General features: G+C 44.3%; 2 protein-coding genes across 3 annotated transcripts in view; one reads left to right on the top strand and one right to left on the bottom strand.

Annotated features, from left to right (window-relative positions):
* LOC110485737 (coiled-coil domain-containing protein 85A) overlaps window positions 1-3,468 on the bottom strand; it is a 35,532-nt gene extending 32,064 nt beyond the window's left edge. Inside the window, exons 1-2 of one of the 2 annotated variants that reach the window (XR_002467971.2) lie at window positions 2,704-3,468; window positions 395-1,550 (exon numbers count right to left, since the gene is read on the bottom strand). Coding sequence is in view for 1 of the 2 variants with exons in the window: in XM_021556889.2 (XP_021412564.1) it covers window positions 395-1,550; window positions 2,704-2,940 (1,393 nt within the window). In the remaining variant the exon portion in view is untranslated. The remainder of the gene's footprint in view (window positions 1-394; window positions 1,551-2,703) is intronic. The other variant, XM_021556889.2, reaches the window with a different exon arrangement.
* A 175-nt stretch (window positions 3,469-3,643) lies between these two features.
* On the top strand, window positions 3,644-18,959 carry LOC110485736 (protein transport protein Sec23A). Its single transcript, XM_021556888.2, has 17 exons — window positions 3,644-3,835; window positions 5,300-5,525; window positions 5,948-6,005; window positions 6,268-6,354; window positions 7,290-7,526; window positions 8,266-8,493; window positions 10,958-11,116; window positions 12,200-12,315; window positions 12,604-12,808; window positions 13,014-13,103; window positions 13,327-13,433; window positions 13,752-13,905; window positions 14,296-14,373; window positions 15,148-15,309; window positions 15,836-15,922; window positions 17,336-17,557; window positions 17,840-18,959. The coding sequence occupies exons 2-17, from the start codon at window positions 5,305-5,307 to the stop codon at window positions 17,927-17,929; spliced, it is 2,301 nt and encodes a 766-aa protein (XP_021412563.2). The 5' UTR covers window positions 3,644-3,835; window positions 5,300-5,304; the 3' UTR covers window positions 17,930-18,959.
* Window positions 18,960-19,990: the final 1,031 nt, after the last annotated feature.

Below are 19,990 nucleotides of genomic sequence, written 5' to 3'. Positions count from 1 at the left end.
GTCAGTGTATAAGGGTCTGTATGTGTCAAGGTTGGGGCCCATTTAAATTGAAGCCAGTCAATTTAACATTCAGAAATGTAAAACCCTTGGAAATATATATCTTTCTAGTTTTTCATTTATTGAAAAGTCATTGAAAATAAATGCCCTTTATTCAATTATTTAATTGGAATTTCAGTTTACTTCCTGATTTTCAGATTACAGTACTTCCCTGGTATTGGTGGTTGGGTGGACTGTAGTCTGTCTGTGTGTCTGTGTGTGTGTGCGCTCGTGCGTTCTGTTTGTATGTGAATGAATACTTCTTTGAAATCTCAATTAACCCCTGTATTCTTACTCGACTTATAACAGTCCTTGTAACAGTCTTATAACAGTCTTATACCAGTCTTATAACACCTACCGTTCATGCCGTTGTAGATGCTCCTGTGATGCGGTGACAGCTCTTCAGCGGTGGCCGGTCTCTTCTGTGCCTCTCTCCCAGGGCTGCCGAACTTCATGTGGTCTGGACTCCCACTATACTGGTGCCTGTGAGTCTCTGGACTGCCCCCGGCCGACATCACACAGCCCTTCTCATGGTGCTGGTGCTCTGGCGTCCCCAACCCTAGATGTGCCTGTCTGGGCTCGGGGCTTCCACAGCAGCTACCGCCCCCGATGCTCCCCCTGTGGTGCCTCTGGTAGAGCTCCCCGGCGCTGCCGCCCTGACCCGACCCCAGGAGGTGCTGCTGTTTCTGGGAGAGAAGCAGGTCGGAGCTGTGGAGGTGGTGGTGCTTGGTGGATGGGTGCTGGGACTCGGGGCTCCGGCGTCCCACGTTGCGGCCGTACTTCTCAGGGCTGAGCCCCCGCATGGAACGGGCGCTATGGGTGTGGTCGGGCACCGAGATGGAGCCGCAGCGGGGCCGGCAGAGCTGGGGCATGGCGTAGGGATACTCCAGGCTGGTGCTACGGTGCCTGCCCTGGGGGTGAGGAGGTTCAGGGCTGGAGGGGATCTCACGTTCTCCACTCACACTGCCAGCCCGGGGCTTTTGGAGATGCTCCGGGCTCCCAGTTCCACCGCCCCCGAGGCTACCGGCGTGTGTAGCCAGGTGGAGCTGCTTGTGGTGGGGGTGATCGGAGCTGTCGGCGCTCCCCGCGCTAGACGTACTACTACCATCCCCCACGTCCCTCATCAACAACCCTGTCCCGGGGACCAGCAACAAACTACTCTGGCTATCGATAGAATTCCTACACCCTCCTGCCACCCCCACCACACAACCTCCCCCTCCTCCTCCTACACCACCAACCCCCACCCCTCCACCACCTCTTCCTTTCTCCTCGTCAAGCAACAAACAGAGTTCTTTGAGATCCAGGTTCTCCCGGACCACCTCGTCCTGCCGCACCTCCAGCTCCTTGAGCTTCTGAAGGTACAATGTCACCTCCTTCCTCATGATGGAGGCGCTGTAGCGCCCCAGTCGCTGCCACTCCCTGGACACCCGCTTGCCCTTCTGACGGTCGTCATCCAGGAAGCAACACAGGTCCCTCAGCTCCCGGTTGTCCTCCTGCAGTTTCTGGTTGATGTCCTGAGGAGAGGAGACGAGATGAGTGGAGAAAGAGAGGTGAGAAGTGTTCATTAGTGCTATTTTATTCATTCACACTTATCTAGGTCCCTGCTGAGGTAGAAATCTCTTATTCGAGGGAACCTCGCTTTAATATCATGTCAATCAAAGACAGAGTCCAATAAAAATGAAATTCAGCTGCTCATAAACCTCTGTATTACATAAATATGGATGTGAAAATGTTGGATGTAAGAGTGGTAGAGGGCAAATAGTATGTGAGTGAGCTGAGAGAGGGAGGGAGGGCAAGCAAAGCACCAGGCCAGAACATACCTCTCTCTCTCTCATTTGCAACATGATGGCATCTTTGCCCAAAGTTCTCCACCTCCCCTAATTATCCATAATAACATACTCCTCAGACCCTCCAGCCCGTGTAGTTTAATTAGGTACCATGGTGCTTCGGGCTGGGCTTTTGGGCCTGCTCTCTGAAGCAGCCAAGGATCCTTCATCCATCCCCATGTGCTTCGTCTCAGTCGCTCCTATCTCATTTTAATGAATGTCAGAGTATCGGAGTAGAATGTTAAATCAAGTCTATGTAGCTTGGAGAAATAATAAGATTATGCCGGGATTATTATTGCTAGTTACACTGCACCAAATAAGATTTGGGAGAGAGAAGTCATATATTTGGGGAGTTTAATGAGTATTCTGGGTTAAATAGGTTTACTCTTGTCGCCTAGTAGAATTTGTTGATGATATTCCAAGAGCAAGCATCAAGGTTGCGCCACAGGCCTACACACCAAAGCTCTTGCAAAAGAGATGAAGACTAAAGACAACAGGTGAGTGAGTGAGAAAGAGAGAAGAATGATGATGCTTGACATTCAGCCCAGATGCCCTCTCACTATGCTTTCTGGTGGAAGATGAAGGATGCACACACAGGTAGGCTCATGCACGCTCACAGATACATGCACAGGGAGAGGGAGAGGGATCTTGTAAAATGAAATTAACTTATATGCATCCTGCCTCCATTTCATCGTGTGGACAGCGGCGCCCTTTAAAGAACGCGCAAACTCAACCACGAACACCCTCTTATGCTGTGCGCGCTCAGGTGCGCCAGTGCGGCCTCCCCGCCGTTAACTATGATCTCATCTTTTTAGAAATGCCATGCGCGCCCATTCCTCACCTTCAGCCCTCTTATCTCGTTCAAGTGCAGCTGGAGGCTGCGATTGACCTCGCGGATCAGATTGCTGTGGTCCAGTATCACGCTCATTTTATCAGCTTCAGACCGCCGGAGCCGCCGCACCAAATCCTCTTTGGTCCACTTGAGAAGGTCCTCGTCCTGTATATTTGAGATGTCCTCCGCTGGACTTTCACTCTTTGTTATGGACAGCGAAAGCTGTGGCTGACTAGCTTTTTCCATCCCTACGGTTCCGTTGTCGGGAATACCGGCGACAAAAGGCTTGAAATACAACTCAGAGGGCACTGGCAGTCAACCTCCGCTCGCAGTCAAACTGATCCGAAATTACCGTTCGAAATCAAATCGCATAGTTGCCTGGCCTCTCTCTGTGCTCGGAACACTTCAGCCCCCAAATGCAACAGCTGAGGACGCCGCCGAATCCCTCGTCCAACAGTGAGATATAGCCCTAGAAAAGGCTACGTGCAGCTATCTAACATCCCGAAACCCCGGCATGGACTATTTTTTAGTTCATGCAAGTTTGCACCTGAATGCATTCACATTTAGTCTCTTCCGTCCTGAAGTGGAGAGAGCTTCGGCGGGTAGCGGGTTGCTGATGCGCATCTCCCGCCTCTTGTAGCTGTACAGTCCAATACATAAGGGAGGAGGAACCGCTGTAGCATCGCTAGGCAAGTGCACTGCGCGTGAATAGAGGGAGAGAGCGTGACTGCAGTGACTAGCAGAACCTCCTCCTCCTCTCTCTCTCTCTCTCTCTCCATCCAAGTGTCTCCATCAAATGATGCGGGGGTGATGGGTATGCCTTGGGACCCAGCGCCATCTACAGATCTAAAGCCATGGGCTACAGCATTTCGGGCCTATAATAAATTCAGGACTTCATTTCCCATGATCTTCGTGTCCGTGCTTGTATCCTACGTCATGGACACGTGAGCCAGAATATGTAGTAACACGTCATTCTACTGAAGTAGAGGCACACCGGCCGGGAGTTGCCCCCTCAGATTCTTCGCTCTCTCATTCTGTTTGCGCATCGGTATTTATCACCTAAGTGCTGATCCGATTTGATTTATTGCAGTCTAATATATATTTACCTTCGTCTGGATTTCCAACCGGATCTGTATAAAAGGTATGGTTCTCCGTCTGATCTGCCTGCATCAATTTGATGAAAAGTGTCTAGCTAGGCCATTTTGTTTGCGTTTCCTTGGTGGTTCGCCCAGGAAAAAAGCCGACTAAAAGCTGGGTTAGTCCGTTAGCAAGGCTAGCCTAGTTAACATGCGTCGTTAATATAACTTGCATGATCGTGTTTTATATCAAGTTAACATGATATGTCGATGGCAGATTGACTTTAGAAACACTCCCGGAATTTGATAAAAATGCTAACTGACGTTAGCTAAGATCAACTAGAACCTGTCGCTAACTAGCTTATTGCTGCTACTAGCATCCGCCTCCTTTCAGGAAGGCATACCAGGGACGAGATCCTAAAATGTGATTTGTGATACCTGGCTAACCATTTAACTACTACAACATGCTTGTAGCTAAATGTTGCCAAGATGATCATCATTTGGTTCCTAGTAATGGCCAGTAATAGCTAAGATGTGCCGGTATATAGCATAGCTAGAAGATACCGTTTTTAGTCTGTCCATTCCGTTGTGTAATCAATGGATCGATGCTACTTCGAGTGAAGGGTCCTGTAGGCCAGCTGTCAATCACCTGGTAGAGATGTTTGATGCTGAGGGTTCCCCTGAATGAGAGAGTGGAGAGGTGCGTGGAGGTTCATCTGAATTAGATAGCTGAAGTGAACTACGGTTTGGAACAGGTAGTTCTGTCTTGATAAGTGTGTCAGAAGACCTTCAAGTGGTGATGGTCTGTTCCATACCATTACATGGAATTACATTACAAGGAAACGTTCCATAACATTCCATAACTAGGGCCCTGTGTTTTGTGCAATCATGTGACATGCCTGTATTTTTACCAAATTGCAGCTTTAATGCTTTTCCATTGAACTCAAAATGTCCCCTTTTCTTTTCATGTCAGATGTTCCAATGCCATCATCAGACAATTTATTACATTTTTTGTGTATTTCTCATGTCTAGATAAGATCAGATTTTAAAAAATTACATGTCACATGATTGTCCAAAACACAGCATATGTCTGGACTTCCAGAGCTATAGATATCTAAGACATCTGGTTACTGCCATTCATACCTACCGAGGCATGTAAGCCCAAGACTCACTCGTCCCTGAAATGTTACGTAGTTGAAATAGGTGTGACCAATATTTGCGTAGGATTCAAAATTAGCCCAGGGATTCTTAAGTATCAAACATGCCAAACAGGTTTTGATGACGAGCATCATCGTTATTCATGTTCCACATAGGCCTCCACCTATGAACTTGGAACAAAGCCGTGGAAAGTGAGAGTTAGCTCACACCGAACTCCAGACTCAAACAGCTCTCGGAGAAGCTACGACAGACTACCTGCCCTTAGCTAGAGCTAGTTTAGCTATCGGACTAACTACTCTCCATATTTATTTATTTATTTATTTAACCAGACGAGTTTATTAAGAATCTCTTCACTTTCTTTCCCATTGAAGTTGCCATGGCGACATACCAGGAGTTTATCCAACAGAATGAGGATCGGGACGGTGTGCGTTTTAGCTGGAACCTGTGGCCCTCGAGCAGGCTGGAAGCTACCCGGCTGGTAGTGCCTGTCTCCTGCCTCTTCACCCCACTCAAGGAGAGGCCAGACCTGCCACCGGTGCAGTACGAACCGGTCCTCTGTAGCAGGGCCAACTGCAAGGCCGTACTAAACCCGCTATGGTGAGTATTTGAGGAGTGGAGGTGAATGTTGTTGTTTTAGGCTGAGTGAGTGTTTTTTAATTGTTGCTTGTTGACGTTTTTACAAGCACTTAGCTAGAAGCTAAGCTATGTCCAACGACTTACATGGCATCTCTTTGTTGTCAACTTCAGCATTTTATTCTTCTGAGAACTTATGTCTCGGGTGAAGGGAAGAGTAGGAGAAGAAAGGGATCACCAACTAAGTTTTTAATATGTTTAGGAATGCTTAGGTGTAGCTATATCACTCAGGGACAGGTGTGGTGGATCAACCCTATCCACACCTTAACAATCCAATGTACGTCTGCTCTAGAAGCTCTAAAAGCCTCAGGCTATGTGACAGGTCTGTTTGACTGCTGCTGTACACTGTATCCAAGTAGCTCTGTCTTTTCCCCCCCCCTTTGTAGCCAAGTTGACTACAGAGCCAAAATATGGGCGTGCAACTTCTGCTTCCAAAGAAACCCAGTGAGTACACCACAATGGACTAAACTGAGCTGTCGGACCAAACACTATTCCACCATAGAATACCGAGGTGCATAATGTACCATTTAGACCTATAATAAAAGCCATATCTGTAGGCGGCCTACCTACGTTCCTGTGTTTATACTAGTCATATTCCACAAAGGAACACAGCTGGTGGTAGTAGGAATATCTTTAAAGTGGCCTGTCTACATTCCTCTAGCAGGTGAAGCTAACCACTTTTGTCTTCTCGTTCTCTCCTTCACAGTTCCCCCCGTCATACGCCGGCATATCGGACGTAAACCAGCCGGCTGAGCTCATGCCACAGTTCTCAACCATTGAGTACATAGTGCAGGTAAACGCGTACAGTTCTACATGGAGATCTCTGAACTTTGCACATAGACACTATGTTCTGTACACGCGCCTGGCTTTGTAGTTGTACGTCTCAACCCACAGAACTTCGTCATCAAATATGAATGTTTCTTTGATCCTCAAGTTGAGTTACCAGCCACAAAGAATGTACTGGAAAATGTACACACCACATGACATTACCATCACTTTTTAAGTTTTAGGTACCAGCAGCATACCCTGCATACCACTGCTGGCTTGCTTCTGAAGCTAAGCAGGGTTGGTCCTGGTCAGTCCCTGGATGGGAGACCAGATGCTGCTGGAAGTGGTGTTAGAGGGCCAGTAGGAGGCACTCTTTCCTCTGGTCTAAAAAAAAAATATCCCAATGCCCCAGGGCAGTGATTGGGGACATTGCCCTGTGTAGGGTGCTGTCTTTCGGATGGGACGTTAAACGGGTGTCCTGACTCTCTGAGGTCAATAAAGATCCCATGGCACTTATCGTAAGAGTAGGGGTGTTAACCCCGGTGTCCTGGCTAAATTCCAAATCTGACCCTCAAACCATCACGGTCACCTAATAATCCCCAGTTTACAATTGGCTCATTCATCCCCCTCCTCTCCCCTGTAACTATTCCCCAGTTCGTTGCTGCAAATGAGAACGTGTTCTCAGTCAACTTACCTGGTAAAATAACGAATAAAAGTTGATCATTTCTTTAGACATTCTTTGTCTTTGCTGTTTATTGTAATGGACGTTGTCAATTTACAAAGTGACATCGGGTTACAAAAGTCACTTGACTTCAGTGTATCACATGTCATGTGACACCATTCCAACATGGAAGAACTCAAAACACTGCAACATAGAAAAACCATGTCAACTCAAAACTAAAGACCCAGCACTGTTTCTGTAAAATAACCTCTCCAATCCCGTCTCTGCCACCAATGTAGCGCAGCCCCCCGAACCCCCTTATCTTCCTGTACGTGGTGGACACGTGTCTGGAGGAGGAGGACCTGCAGGCCCTGAAGGAGTCCCTGCAGATGTCCCTGTCCCTGCTGCCCCCCAACGCCCTGGTCGGCCTCATCACCTTCGGACGCATGGTGCAGGTCCACGAGCTGAGCTGCGAGGGCATTGCAAAGAGCTACGTGTTCAGAGGAACCAAGGAGCTTTCCTCCAAACAGATCCAGGTCAGTCAGTAACTGTTACATACGGGAAGGCAAGTAGTCTTGAAAATGCATTCATTCGTTTTGGGAAAAGGTCTGGATTAGTTGTACTAAGATGACTGTAGGCTATATTTATGACGATGACCGCGGGCCGCATTAAATCTGTCAAGGACCGCATTTGGCCCGAGGACCATATGCTTGAGACCTCTGATCTAAGTCAAAGTCTGCTTTGTCCATAGAAATAGAATAGGATCTTTGTTGTGGTCGTTTGTCATATGATCATGTCTAGGTGTCCTTGTATCAATTGGAAATTAAATGACAATAAAACAGTAGGATGGGGACAGGATACAGGTCAAAGAGGTGTCACAGGATAGGATAAGTAGATATGATTCGCTCTTTGGGATGGTTCTGAATGACATAGAATGGGTCTATGCCACTACAGGGGTAGTGTTCTATACAGAAAAAAAGCCCTAGGTTCCTAACACCCAGAAACAGAAGAGTGTTAGGCCTATACAGCCGACAGGGAAAACTCCCTTAGTCTGCCATGTAATATTCAAAAACATTGTCAGAGGTACTTTGAAATACAGTGTTGTATAAATACAGTGTTATATATGATATTGTGTACAGTCAGAGTGTTAGGCCTATATAGAATACAGTCAAGAGACTGGCCAGGACAAGAAAAACTCTTAGGCTGCCATGCAATATTCCACAATACCATTGTTGAAAGTCCATGAGAACTCATAGCTCTCTTTCTCTCTTTCAGGAGATGCTAGGCCTGACGAACCCATCGGCATCTGGGCCTCAGGGTCGTCCCGCGGCCCCTCAGGATCCAGCCGTCACCTGTCGGTTCCTGCAGCCGGTCCATAAGGTAGACATGAACCTGACAGACCTGTTGGGAGAGCTGCAGAGAGATCCCTGGCCTGTACCACAGGGGAAGAGACCACTGCGGTCTACTGGAATAGCACTGTCCATCGCCGTGGGCCTGCTGGAGGTAATAACAGTTGCATAAGCGTGCATACACACACACATACACACAAACACACAGTCCTATGTACACACTTTGTGCGGTGTACAAATAACCTGATTCGATGTAGTCAACATAGACAACTGACCTTCAAAACTAAACTGAACCTTACCCTCTCTGACATGTCACAGGTTTCAACTAACCTTTCACACACTTCCTCTCTCTCTCTCACACACACACACACACACACACACACACACACACACACACACACACACACACACTGACATTACCTCTTCAGTTAGGTCTGCCAATAGTACCACTCGTACTTTCTTAGGTCAAAGGTCAGCTTCTTTCTTTTTGCCTTATTGCTCCCTCTCTCTCTCCACTATCCTCTCTTCCTCTTTCTGGTAACACAACTAACATGCTGTAGGTACATGTTAAAACGGCTGTGTTCCCTGCTGTCCGGTCCTCTGGTGCTGATGTCTACTGATAATGTCATGATTAGAGAAAAACATCTGAAGTCTAACTTCAACCATTCTGATGGTTCTAACGCTGAACTTCCCCTTAAGGTGCTGTTTGGAAACCGGGTCCTGGTCTGTATGGTAACTTAATAGGAATGAGTTTCTTGAGGGAATATCGGTAGTTTGGTGAATCCTTACGGTGCCTGAGGGTGCATTTGCATACAATGTCACAGTCAAGTCACTTGGGATGTCTCTGTAATGGGGAAATGATTCAGTTTAGAGTAATTAACACGAGGCTTAGCGTATGTTTTCCCTTCATGTAATACACAGTATATCCCGTGTTCTGTTTGGGACGGTCATTTGTGTACGGGTTGGTGGTCACTAGAATTGATAGTGAATGTTCTGGATCGTTGTCATATCTGTTGATGGTGATGCCAGACTGGAGGTACAAGGACACAGGACACTGATTGTTAATGTGTTCTGTGACACTGTGATTCCGTAGCGGCTGATGTTGTGACTTCCTTACAAGCCTCTCGGCGGGTTTTTACAGAGCATTGGTGCTGTGAGATTAGAATGTAGGGGTTACTGAATAACAGACATTTTCTCTGCTTCTGTTCTGGAGGCGTCTCCCTGTTCCAACTTCTTAAAACCGACGGGATTTAGATTGCTGTTATCAACGATTGCTGTCGTTATTGTTCACCTGGAAATTCCCAGTACATTCCGTTATATCATACTACAGTTAAATCATACTACAGTTAAATCATACTACAGTTAAATCATACTACAGTTAAATCATACTACAGTTATATCATACTACAGTTATATCACACTACAGTTAAATCACACTACAGTTATATCAGACTACAGTTATATCAGACTACAGTTATATCATACTACAGTTAAATCACACTACAGTTATATCATACTACAGTTATATCATACTACAGTTATATCATACTACAGTTATATCATACTACAGTTATATCATACTACTGTTAAATCATACTACAGTTATATCAGACTACAGTTATATCAGACTACAGTTAAATCATACTACAGTTAAATCATACTACAGTTAAATCATACTACAGTTAAATCATACTACAGTTAAATCATACTACAGTTAAATCATACTACAGTTATATCATACTACAGTTATATCAGACTACAGTTATATCAGACTACAGTTATATCAGACTACAGTTATATCAGACTACAGTTAAATCATACTACAGTTAAATCATACTACAGTTATATCATACTACAGTTATATCAGACTACAGTTATATCAGACTACAGTTATATCAGACTACAGTTATATCAGACTACAGTTAAATCATACTACAGTTATATCATACTACAGTTATATCATACTACAGTTATATCATACTACAGTTAAATCATACTACAGTTATATCAGACTACAGTTAAATCATACTACAGTTATATCAGACTACAGTTATATCATACTACAGTTAAATCATACTACAGTTATATCAGACTACAGTTAAATCATACTACAGTTATATCAGACTACAGTTATATCATACTACAGTTATATCATACTACAGTTATATCATACTACAGTTATATCATACTACAGTTAAATCATACTACAGTTAAATCATACTACAGTTAAATCATACTACAGTTATATCAGACTACAGTTATATCATACTACAGTTATATCATACTACAGTTATATCATACTACTGTTAAATCATACTACAGTTATATCAGACTACAGTTATATCAGACTACAGTTATATCAGACTACAGTTAAATCAGACTACAGTTAAATCAGACTACAGTTAAATCAGACTACAGTTAAATCAGACTACAGTTAAATCAGACTACAGTTATATCATACTACAGTTATATCATACTACAATAACCTAATGGCAGCTTCTGTGTTGGCAGTCACGTCTCAGTCAGAAATGCCATGTTTGATACCATGGTTGAATTACTCAAATAAATAAATCAAATCTTGACCATACTGACCATAGCCACCGTCTTTCCACCCCCAGGGTACGTTTCCCAACACAGGGGCCCGTGTGATGATGTTCATGGGCGGACCCCCCACCCAGGGTCCCGGGATGGTGGTGGGAGACGAACTCAAGACCCCCATCCGCTCCTGGCATGACATCACCAAGGACAACGCACGGCATCTGAAGAAAGCCACCAAGGTCAGTCCAAGAATAACAGAATGGATAGCGCAGAATGGATAGCGCAGAATGGATAGGGCAGAATGGATAGGGCAGAATGGATAGGGCAGAATGGATAGGGCAGAATGGATAGGGCAGAATGGATAGGGCAGAATGGATAGCGCAGAATGGATAGCGCAGAATGGATAGGGCAGAATGGATAGGGCAGAATGGATAGGGCAGAATGGATAGGGCAGAATGGATCGCGCAGAATGGATCGCGCAGAATGGATAGCGCAGAATGGAAGTTTTATTGTCCATGTCGTACATGGACACTGTGAAAAAGAGAACTTGTATGTGGGTTGGTTATATCTTGTACAAGTCGTTGTTTTGTCTCTGTTTGTCCTTAGTGGGCTAGTTTTTAAGAGTTAAAGCTGGAATCCTTAATTGGTGGAACTGCCACATCCTTTTGCGATATTACAACAACAACAGTTGTTACTGGAAACTACGAACACGTATTTTCCTCGGGTGTCATTGCACGCTCGATAGAACACAATACGTGGTGCAATTCACAGGAGGTTGGTGGCACCTTAATTGGGGAGGACGGGCTCGTGGTAATGGCTGGAACTTTATAGGTAGAATGGTATCAAATACATCAACAAATGGTTTCCATGTGTTTGATGCCATTCCCTTTCCTTCTATTCCAGACATTATTATGAGCCGTCCTCCCCTTTGCAGCCTCCATTGGTGCAATTTTGTTTTACCATGCTGTGCGACACTCCTTAGCTCGGCAACAAAAACAATAACAATGGTGTTGGGGCGGCTAGCGGCTTCCCTCCACTGCGGATTCCATCTTTAAGACTACGCTAGTTTTTAGAGCTAAGATGGATGAAACAACTTAAGCGATTTTTGTCTAAACATAGTTTAGCTTAATTATTTTTCTTTCACTCACGTCAAGCTCTCACGATGTGTCAAATATTTCGCTCAAGTTTGCGCTCTCTTCTCTCTCCATACCTCTTCTGTTGAGGTATGTTCATGGAAACCGATGCTCCAAAGAGTTCTCAAGGTGCTACCCAGCACTTGTTTGTATATGTTGCAAACGGTTCCCTTGTTTTGTTTTATTCAGTACTACGACGCCTTGGCGAACCGTGCGGCAGTGAACGGCCACAGTATTGACATCTACGCCTGTGCCTTGGATCAGACCGGACTTCTAGAGATGAAATGTTTATCCAACCTCACTGGGTTAGTACCAGTCTCAGACGACCTACGACTGACCTGTATCCTGTCTTCACCTGATTTCCCCTAGTTGTGCTGAATCCCTCATGTCCCTGGTGATTTGAGAACTGTCTACTGAAGCTTTTATTTGATCTGAATAAGAAATACCTTTTGTACAATTCCTCTACATTCGATAGAAGACTTTTCCAGAGACTTCATCCTCACTCGCTCATTGACTTTTCATTTTTGTATTTGTATTGGAATTATGCTGCTGAATATTCATGTTTTCTTTCCTCCCGGTTTCCGTCCTCTCAGAGGTCACATAGCGATGGGCGACTCCTTCAACACCTCTCTGTTCAAGCAGACCTTCCAGAGGGTGTTCAGTAAGGACCACAACGGAGAGTTCCGCATGGCCTTCGGAGGCACGCTGGAAGTCAAGGCGTCCAGGGAGCTGAAGGTATCGGGGGCCATCGGGCCCTGTGTCTCCCTCAACACTAAGGGACCGTGTATATCAGAGAACGTGAGTCTTTCAGGCCCATACAGAATCCAAACAGGGTTAAAGAATAATCATCCAGAAACGGTCCCAAAATTCCCAGCTTTTCCAGAATTTCAGGAATGTTTTGCGGGATTTGTTCAACCTTCTATTCTAATAGCATTTTCCTCTCTGGAAGTGAATTGGGAAGCTGTTTTTCATTGACTTCAATGGCCCTTTGTCTCTGTTACAGGAGGTCGGTGTTGGAGGAACAACGCAGTGGAAAATCTGCAGTCTCAGTCCCTCCACGACGTTGGCCTTGTACTTCGAGGTCGTCAATCAGGTGAACACACTTCCCTTTGATCAAACACTTGTTCCTCATTTCATTCTTACTCAAAGTAGTCATTGATTTGGGTCGACCAAACCAATGTAATGTGACAATTCATTATTCACACCTCAGTGATTCCTTAGGACGGTGTTTTGAGTATTCAAGCAGGATGTTTAGCGATATTAAATGTACTCCTATCCTAACTATCCTAACTTGTAGTTATATTTTCTCTGTGCAGCACAATGCCCCAATTCCTCAGGGTGGTAGAGGAGCGGTCCAGTTTGTCACCCAGTACCAACACTCCAACACCCAGAGGAGGATCAGGGTTACCACCGTCGCCAGGAAGTAAGTCTTCTCTCTCGCTTTGAAACAGTAAACAGGAAGTGGGTTTGCAGAACTGCTACATCGTTCTTGACTGAAGTGTGACTGAACTGACAGCCCTTACAATATATATATGCAAGACTCTGCATTTTGTAGACGTCGCATTTCTCACATTGTCTTTAAGCAGTGAGTTACCACAAAGTCAATATTGGCCGTACAAATGAGGAGGTTGACATTCGCCCTGCCCTGTTAAATGACTGGAAGTGAACGTGCAGCCTAGACACGTGCGTCAGTCTCGCCCTGCCCCTAACCTGTCCACTCCCTCTTTCTCCCTCCATCCAGTTGGGCCGACGCCCAGTCCCAGATCCAGCACATCGAGTCGTCCTTCGACCAGGAGGCGTCGGCGGTCATCATGGCCAGGCTGGGCGTGTTCAGGGCCGAGTCGGAAGAGGGGCCGGACGTCCTGCGCTGGCTGGACAGACAGCTCATTCGCCTGGTAAGTGACAGCTAGGCTGACCAATGTGTGACAGGCTTTGTAATGTCATTGGGCATTGGTCCCACCTTGGCTATTCCAAGAGAGTAGCCTGTTGTTCTTCACATAGCTGAATGTATGTAGGACTTGTGGGTGATTGTGGATAGAAGAATCCTTTGTATTCTTGTGTCTCTTTGTTCTTATTCATTGTAGAAGAATGTAGAAAGGAGTTGTCTGGAATGTGAAGCAGAATGACACGAATACTAATTCGCTGACCGTTTTTAAATCCCTCTGTGATGTTTCGGGAAGTTGTGTTGGATACCTAAACTAACAGCACTTGACTGAAGTCCTGAAGGTATGTGTTGATTGCCTTAGTTCAAGACGCTGACGTTTGTCTTGTCTCCTTGGTTACAGTGTCAGAAATTCGGTCAGTTCAACAAAGATGACCCCACCTCCTTCAAGCTCTCGGAGACTCTCTCACTCTACCCACAGGTAAGACTGACACCTAGTGGTACACTCTGGAACTATATGAGCTATTTAATAAGAGCCCTTCAATTACAAGTCCTCCTAATAGAGGTGAAGTGGAATAGATTTAACTAGCTCATCGAGATCTGAATGATTACTTGAGTGCTTACCTCTAACTTTAGCAAAAAATAATATTTATGTCAAATGGGATGTATGTACATGAAAAAGTGGTCACCGGCTGTGTCCTAACACCACCCAGCACAGAAGCAGAGAACTGTGTAATTGGCCTTGTCTGACAACTTAACCCCAGCCAGAGGCTTGTATGACATTGAAACAAAAGGCAGTGACTTTGTCAGTTGCTACAGAATCACACAATAGTGTGTCCTTGTACCTCCTGTCTAGAGTCAATCACTGTCAACAGACAGGAGTTTAATCCATAACACACAGCACTGTGTCTAGTGGCCATCAACCCGAGTGTCACAAACAGAACACTGAAAAGTCATGTTTATTACAGAAATAGAAAATATATAAATCTTCTAAACATTGTGTTAATCACTCTAAACTGAACGTTAACTTTATTCATCTTGAATATTCCCATTGCACAGATAATCACAACTCATAACTTCCACTTAGTTTAGTTGACCTCGGTGGGATATGTACAGGAACATTTGATGATGCAAGAAGCAATATCCCAAATGTAAAAAAATATGTATATAATTTGATAATATATCCTTTTTTTTTAACTAAAAAAAATCCTATTTGATTATAATCGTTAGAATAATGTCTCTGTCCTCCCTCTAGTTTATGTTCCACCTGCGGAGGTCGCCGTTCCTGCAGGTGTTCAACAACAGCCCAGATGAGTGTTCCTACTACAGACACCACTTTGTCCGCCAAGACCTGACCCAGTCTCTCATCATGATCCAGCCCATCCTGTACTCTTACTCGTTCCACGGACCACCAGAGGTCAGACTCTTACCAAATACTATGGACACACTCTAATGACACACTCTAATTACACACTCTCGATCTCTATAGTGTACTAGATGGCGACGAAAAACACGGTCGACCAGTTTCTACCTCCTAGGAAACTTTGCAGTATTTTTTTTTCCTGAATGTTATTTCTTACTGACGTTTCTTAATTTCTTAATACATATTTTTTTGCATTTGTGTGTATTGTTAGGTATTACTGCACCGTTGGAGCTAGAAACATAAGCATTTCACTACACCTCCAGTAACATCTGCAACATGTGTATGCGGCCAATCAATTATTAAATATTGAATTTAATTCTAATCAACTTTCTAAACGATTTGTTTCCCAATCTACTCTGTTATAAAACCAGTCTATATATTAGATAATTAGGTCACATTTCCCTAAGAACTAATTCGTTTAGTCAAATATTCACATGCTCAATGAGTTCCACACTACCTTTCTCTGTAAGAAAATGGATGTGAGACTTATCCTGTTGTGTCCCGTCTGTCTGTTCTACAGCCTGTTCTCCTGGACAGTGGCAGTATTCTCCCAGACCGGATCCTCCTCATGGACACCTTCTTCCAGCTGGTCATCTACCATGGAGAGGTGAGAGGTCACACAGGAAAACAACGGGGCTGGTGGTCTAAAGCTAGTTATTAGTAGCTGGAACACCACTACTAATTATTATTATTTCCTAGCATCTCAAACTGAACATCATCATGTAGAGCATAAACAAATAATGTAAATCTATGTAAATCACTATCAATATTACAACAAGAAACAAGGTGTGTGTGTTACATATTAGTAGATTAATTATGTTCATTCATTCACAATGTCATTCACAATGCCCTGTCATTTTCTATTCTCAACATGTTAAGAGAATTTTCTCACAAAAGACAAAAAAGAGATTAGCTGACAAACAGCTGGCACAACTAACACCAACACCCTACCATGACAATAACCCTGGTGTATACAACTAACACCAACACACAACATCCTACTATGACTATAACCCTGGCCTATACAACTAACACCAACACCCTACCATGACAATAACCCTGGCCTACATAACTAACACCAAAACACATCCTACCATGACAATAACCCTGGTGTATACAACTAACACCAACACACAACATCCTACCATGACTATAACCCTGGCCTATACAACTAACACCAACGCCCTACCATGACAATAACCCTGGCCTATATAACTAACACCAAAACACATCCTACCATGACAATAACCCTGGCCTATACAACTAACACACAACATCCTACCATGACAATAACCCTGGCCTATATAACTAACACCAACACCCTACCATGACAATAACCCTGGCCTATATAACTAACACCAAAACACATCCTACCATGACAATAACCCTGGCCTATATAACTAACACCAAAACACATCCTACCATGACAATAACCCTGGCCTATATAACTAACACACATCCTACCATGACAATAACCCTGGCCTATATAACTAACACCAACACCCTACCATGACAATAACCCTGGCCTATATAACTAACACCAAAACACATCCTACCATGACAATAACCCTGGCCTATACAACTAACACCAACACACAACATCTTAACATGACAATAACCCTGGCCTATATAACTAACACCAACACACATCCTACCATGACAATAGCCCTGGTCTATACAACTAACACCAACACACAACATCCTACCATGACAATAACCATAACAATAACCCTGGCCTATACAACTAACATCAACACAAAACATCCTGCCATAACAATAACCCTGGCCTATACAACTAACACCAACACACAACATCCTACCATGACAATAACCATGACAACAACCTGGCCTATACAACTAACACCAACACACAACATCCTACCATGACAATAACCCTGGCCTATACAACTAACGCCAACACACAACATCCTACCATGACAATAACCCTGGCCTATATAACTAACACCAAAACACATCCTACCATGACTATAACCCTGTTGTATCTCTCTCTCTCCACCAGACCATCGCCCAGTGGCGTAAGGCGGGTTACCAGGAGCAGCCGGAGTACGAGAACTTCAAGCATCTACTGGTAGCACCTGTGGATGACGCCCAGGAGATCCTGCAGACCCGGTTCCCCATGCCCCGGTACATCGACACAGAGCACGGAGGCTCCCAGGCTCGCTTCCTCCTGTCCAAGGTCAACCCCTCCCAGACACACAACAACCTCTACTCCTGGGGACAGGTAATACAATGTTCATTCATTCTTCAAAACGGAAACTGAGAACCAGTTTTTATGTACAATAACAGCTGTGGACTTGATTTGGAAATGGGTGATGTCAAGGCTGGAGTTTCATCATGGGGAGTCAATTGTATTTTTCTTAAAATAATTCTAGTCTTACAAGTGGTAGAGCTTCATGTACCATCTGTCTCTATTCTGCTGGCCATTTTGAATCTGATCCAACTGAAGGAAGCTTTACTCTAGTGTTTTCACCATACTCATCACATTTGTCTTCTCATTCTCTAGGAGACCGGAGCCCCCATCCTCACAGACGACGTCAGTCTACAGGTGTTCATGGACCACTTGAAGAAGCTGGCCGTGTCGAGCGCCGCTTAATGTCCCAGTCCCGGGACCAAAGTGATCGCCTCGTGACCAGACCGATATGCCCACCGTTCTATTTCACTTCACGATACGTCTGGTTTACGAGGCGACCAAAGTGAAGGACGTGAAAGGAGAGAGGGATGAGAAGGAAATAGAGAGACATTCCTGTATTAATACAGGGACCTAGTAACATTTCCTTTCCCCACGTATGACCTATGATGGTTTCAAATCCTCTAAGTTATTATCATTCCTGCTTTAAGTTTCTGGAATTTTGCTTCCCTAAAATTGTGATTGACATGAACTTCTCCCCCATACTGGAAAAGCCTTACTGCACCTCAGTTGTAGCCTGGTCCCAGATCAGTTATTCATGCTTTGACAATGACCGTAGGAGTTGGCTTATACAGCACAAACAGATCTGGGACCAGGCATCCTCAGTTGAGCCTTTTGGGGATATTTATCATAGTCCTTACATTCCATCTCACCTTTATAATAATAATTTGGCTAATGATTAGAATTGGTTTCCTTGTTTGTCTGTCTGTGGTAAGGCATGTAGCTACTGTAGTAGTTTGGTCAATGATTACTGCTCGAGACACTTTAAATATTTTTATGTGCTTGATAACGTCCTATAGTTTATTTTTTCCATAAAATTTCCCCTAAATAATGATTCATTTAAATAATGTTCTGATGTAACTGTCAATCTATCCTTGTAGTGCTACTGTTTTCCTTGTGAATACAGAAAGACTGGAAGTTCAATGAAAAATGCTGTTATTGTATTAAACGAAACCTTTCTTTTTTTCTAACACATCTTTTACATAGTCTCGTCAACTGACTACTTTTACCACATATCCGTTTTTGCACCATCTGGCATTTTGTACTACTTACCCCGAAACCCCTCATCACTGTTCTTTCACTCGCCTACTCTAGTCTGTTCCTGATGGTAACACTTGTACTTACTGTAACAAAAGGGAACGTAATTGATTGATTTAGTCTGACTGATTTGTTTCTCAATGCTATGCATATAAAGTGTCAAGACAACCTTATTCACCAGCTATGTATTTTATGTTTCCCTCATTCTTGTTTTTGTATGGGTTTCTATGTCATATAAATGTGTCAAATAGATCAGCAATACCAGAGAATCATTCATCCTTCCATTTCTCTGGTCTGTGTAGACGGACACCATATTCACATTTTTTGTCCCTGGCAAGCGAGCCTATGACTAGTGGAAGTGTGAACCATAGAACTAGGAATTAGAATACTAGCATTCTGGCCCTTCTATGGTACATAGAGAACATCCTCATTCACACAGATAAGCTAGGGGTCAAAGGGCAGCTGTCTGGTTCATAGTGTAGCTGACCCCTGATTCCTGTATCGACTGTGTTACCTGGTATCCGGTCTTAATGGTCTGGCTAGTTCATCTCATCCTCATTTTGTATTTATTTTTAACCTTTTATTTAACTAGGCAAGTTAAGAACAAATTCTTGTTTACAACGACGGCCAAACCCGGACGACGCTGGGTCAATTGTGCACCACCCTATGGGAATCCCAAAATGGCCAGATGTGATACAGCCTGGATTCAAACCAGGGACTGTAGTGACACCTCTTGCACGAAGATGCAGTGCTTTAGACCGCTGCACCACTCAGGAGCCTGGTAATTTACTTCAAAGGGACTTGATCAAATCAGTCGCTTCACTGGGCAGTGAGCAATATGGATCTGCATTCAATATTGGAAAAATAACTAACACAAAAACATCCACAAAAACAATTGTAATTTCCACTCTCACACCCAATGTCCCACAGCACATTAAAACCCCATACACAATCCAATCAAAACACAACTGATCACCGACAACGATGAGAGTCTATAGGGAGGAGGTCAGAAACCTGGCCGTGTGGTGCCAGGACAACAACCTCTCCCTCAACGTGATCAAAGGAGATGATTGTGGACTACAGGAAAAGGACTGAGCACGCCCCCATTCTCATACACTGGGCTGTAGTGGAACAGGTTGAGAGCTTCAAATTCCTTGTTGTCCACAACAAACTAACATGGTCCAAACACACTTAAGACAGTCGTGAAGA

Source organism: Oncorhynchus mykiss, chromosome 13 (assembly GCF_013265735.2).
Source record: "Oncorhynchus mykiss isolate Arlee chromosome 13, USDA_OmykA_1.1, whole genome shotgun sequence".
NCBI classification, from domain to species: domain Eukaryota; kingdom Metazoa; phylum Chordata; class Actinopteri; order Salmoniformes; family Salmonidae; genus Oncorhynchus; species Oncorhynchus mykiss.
The sequence above is the reverse complement of the archived record's forward strand: the minus strand, read 5'-3'. Positions and strand labels throughout refer to the sequence as shown.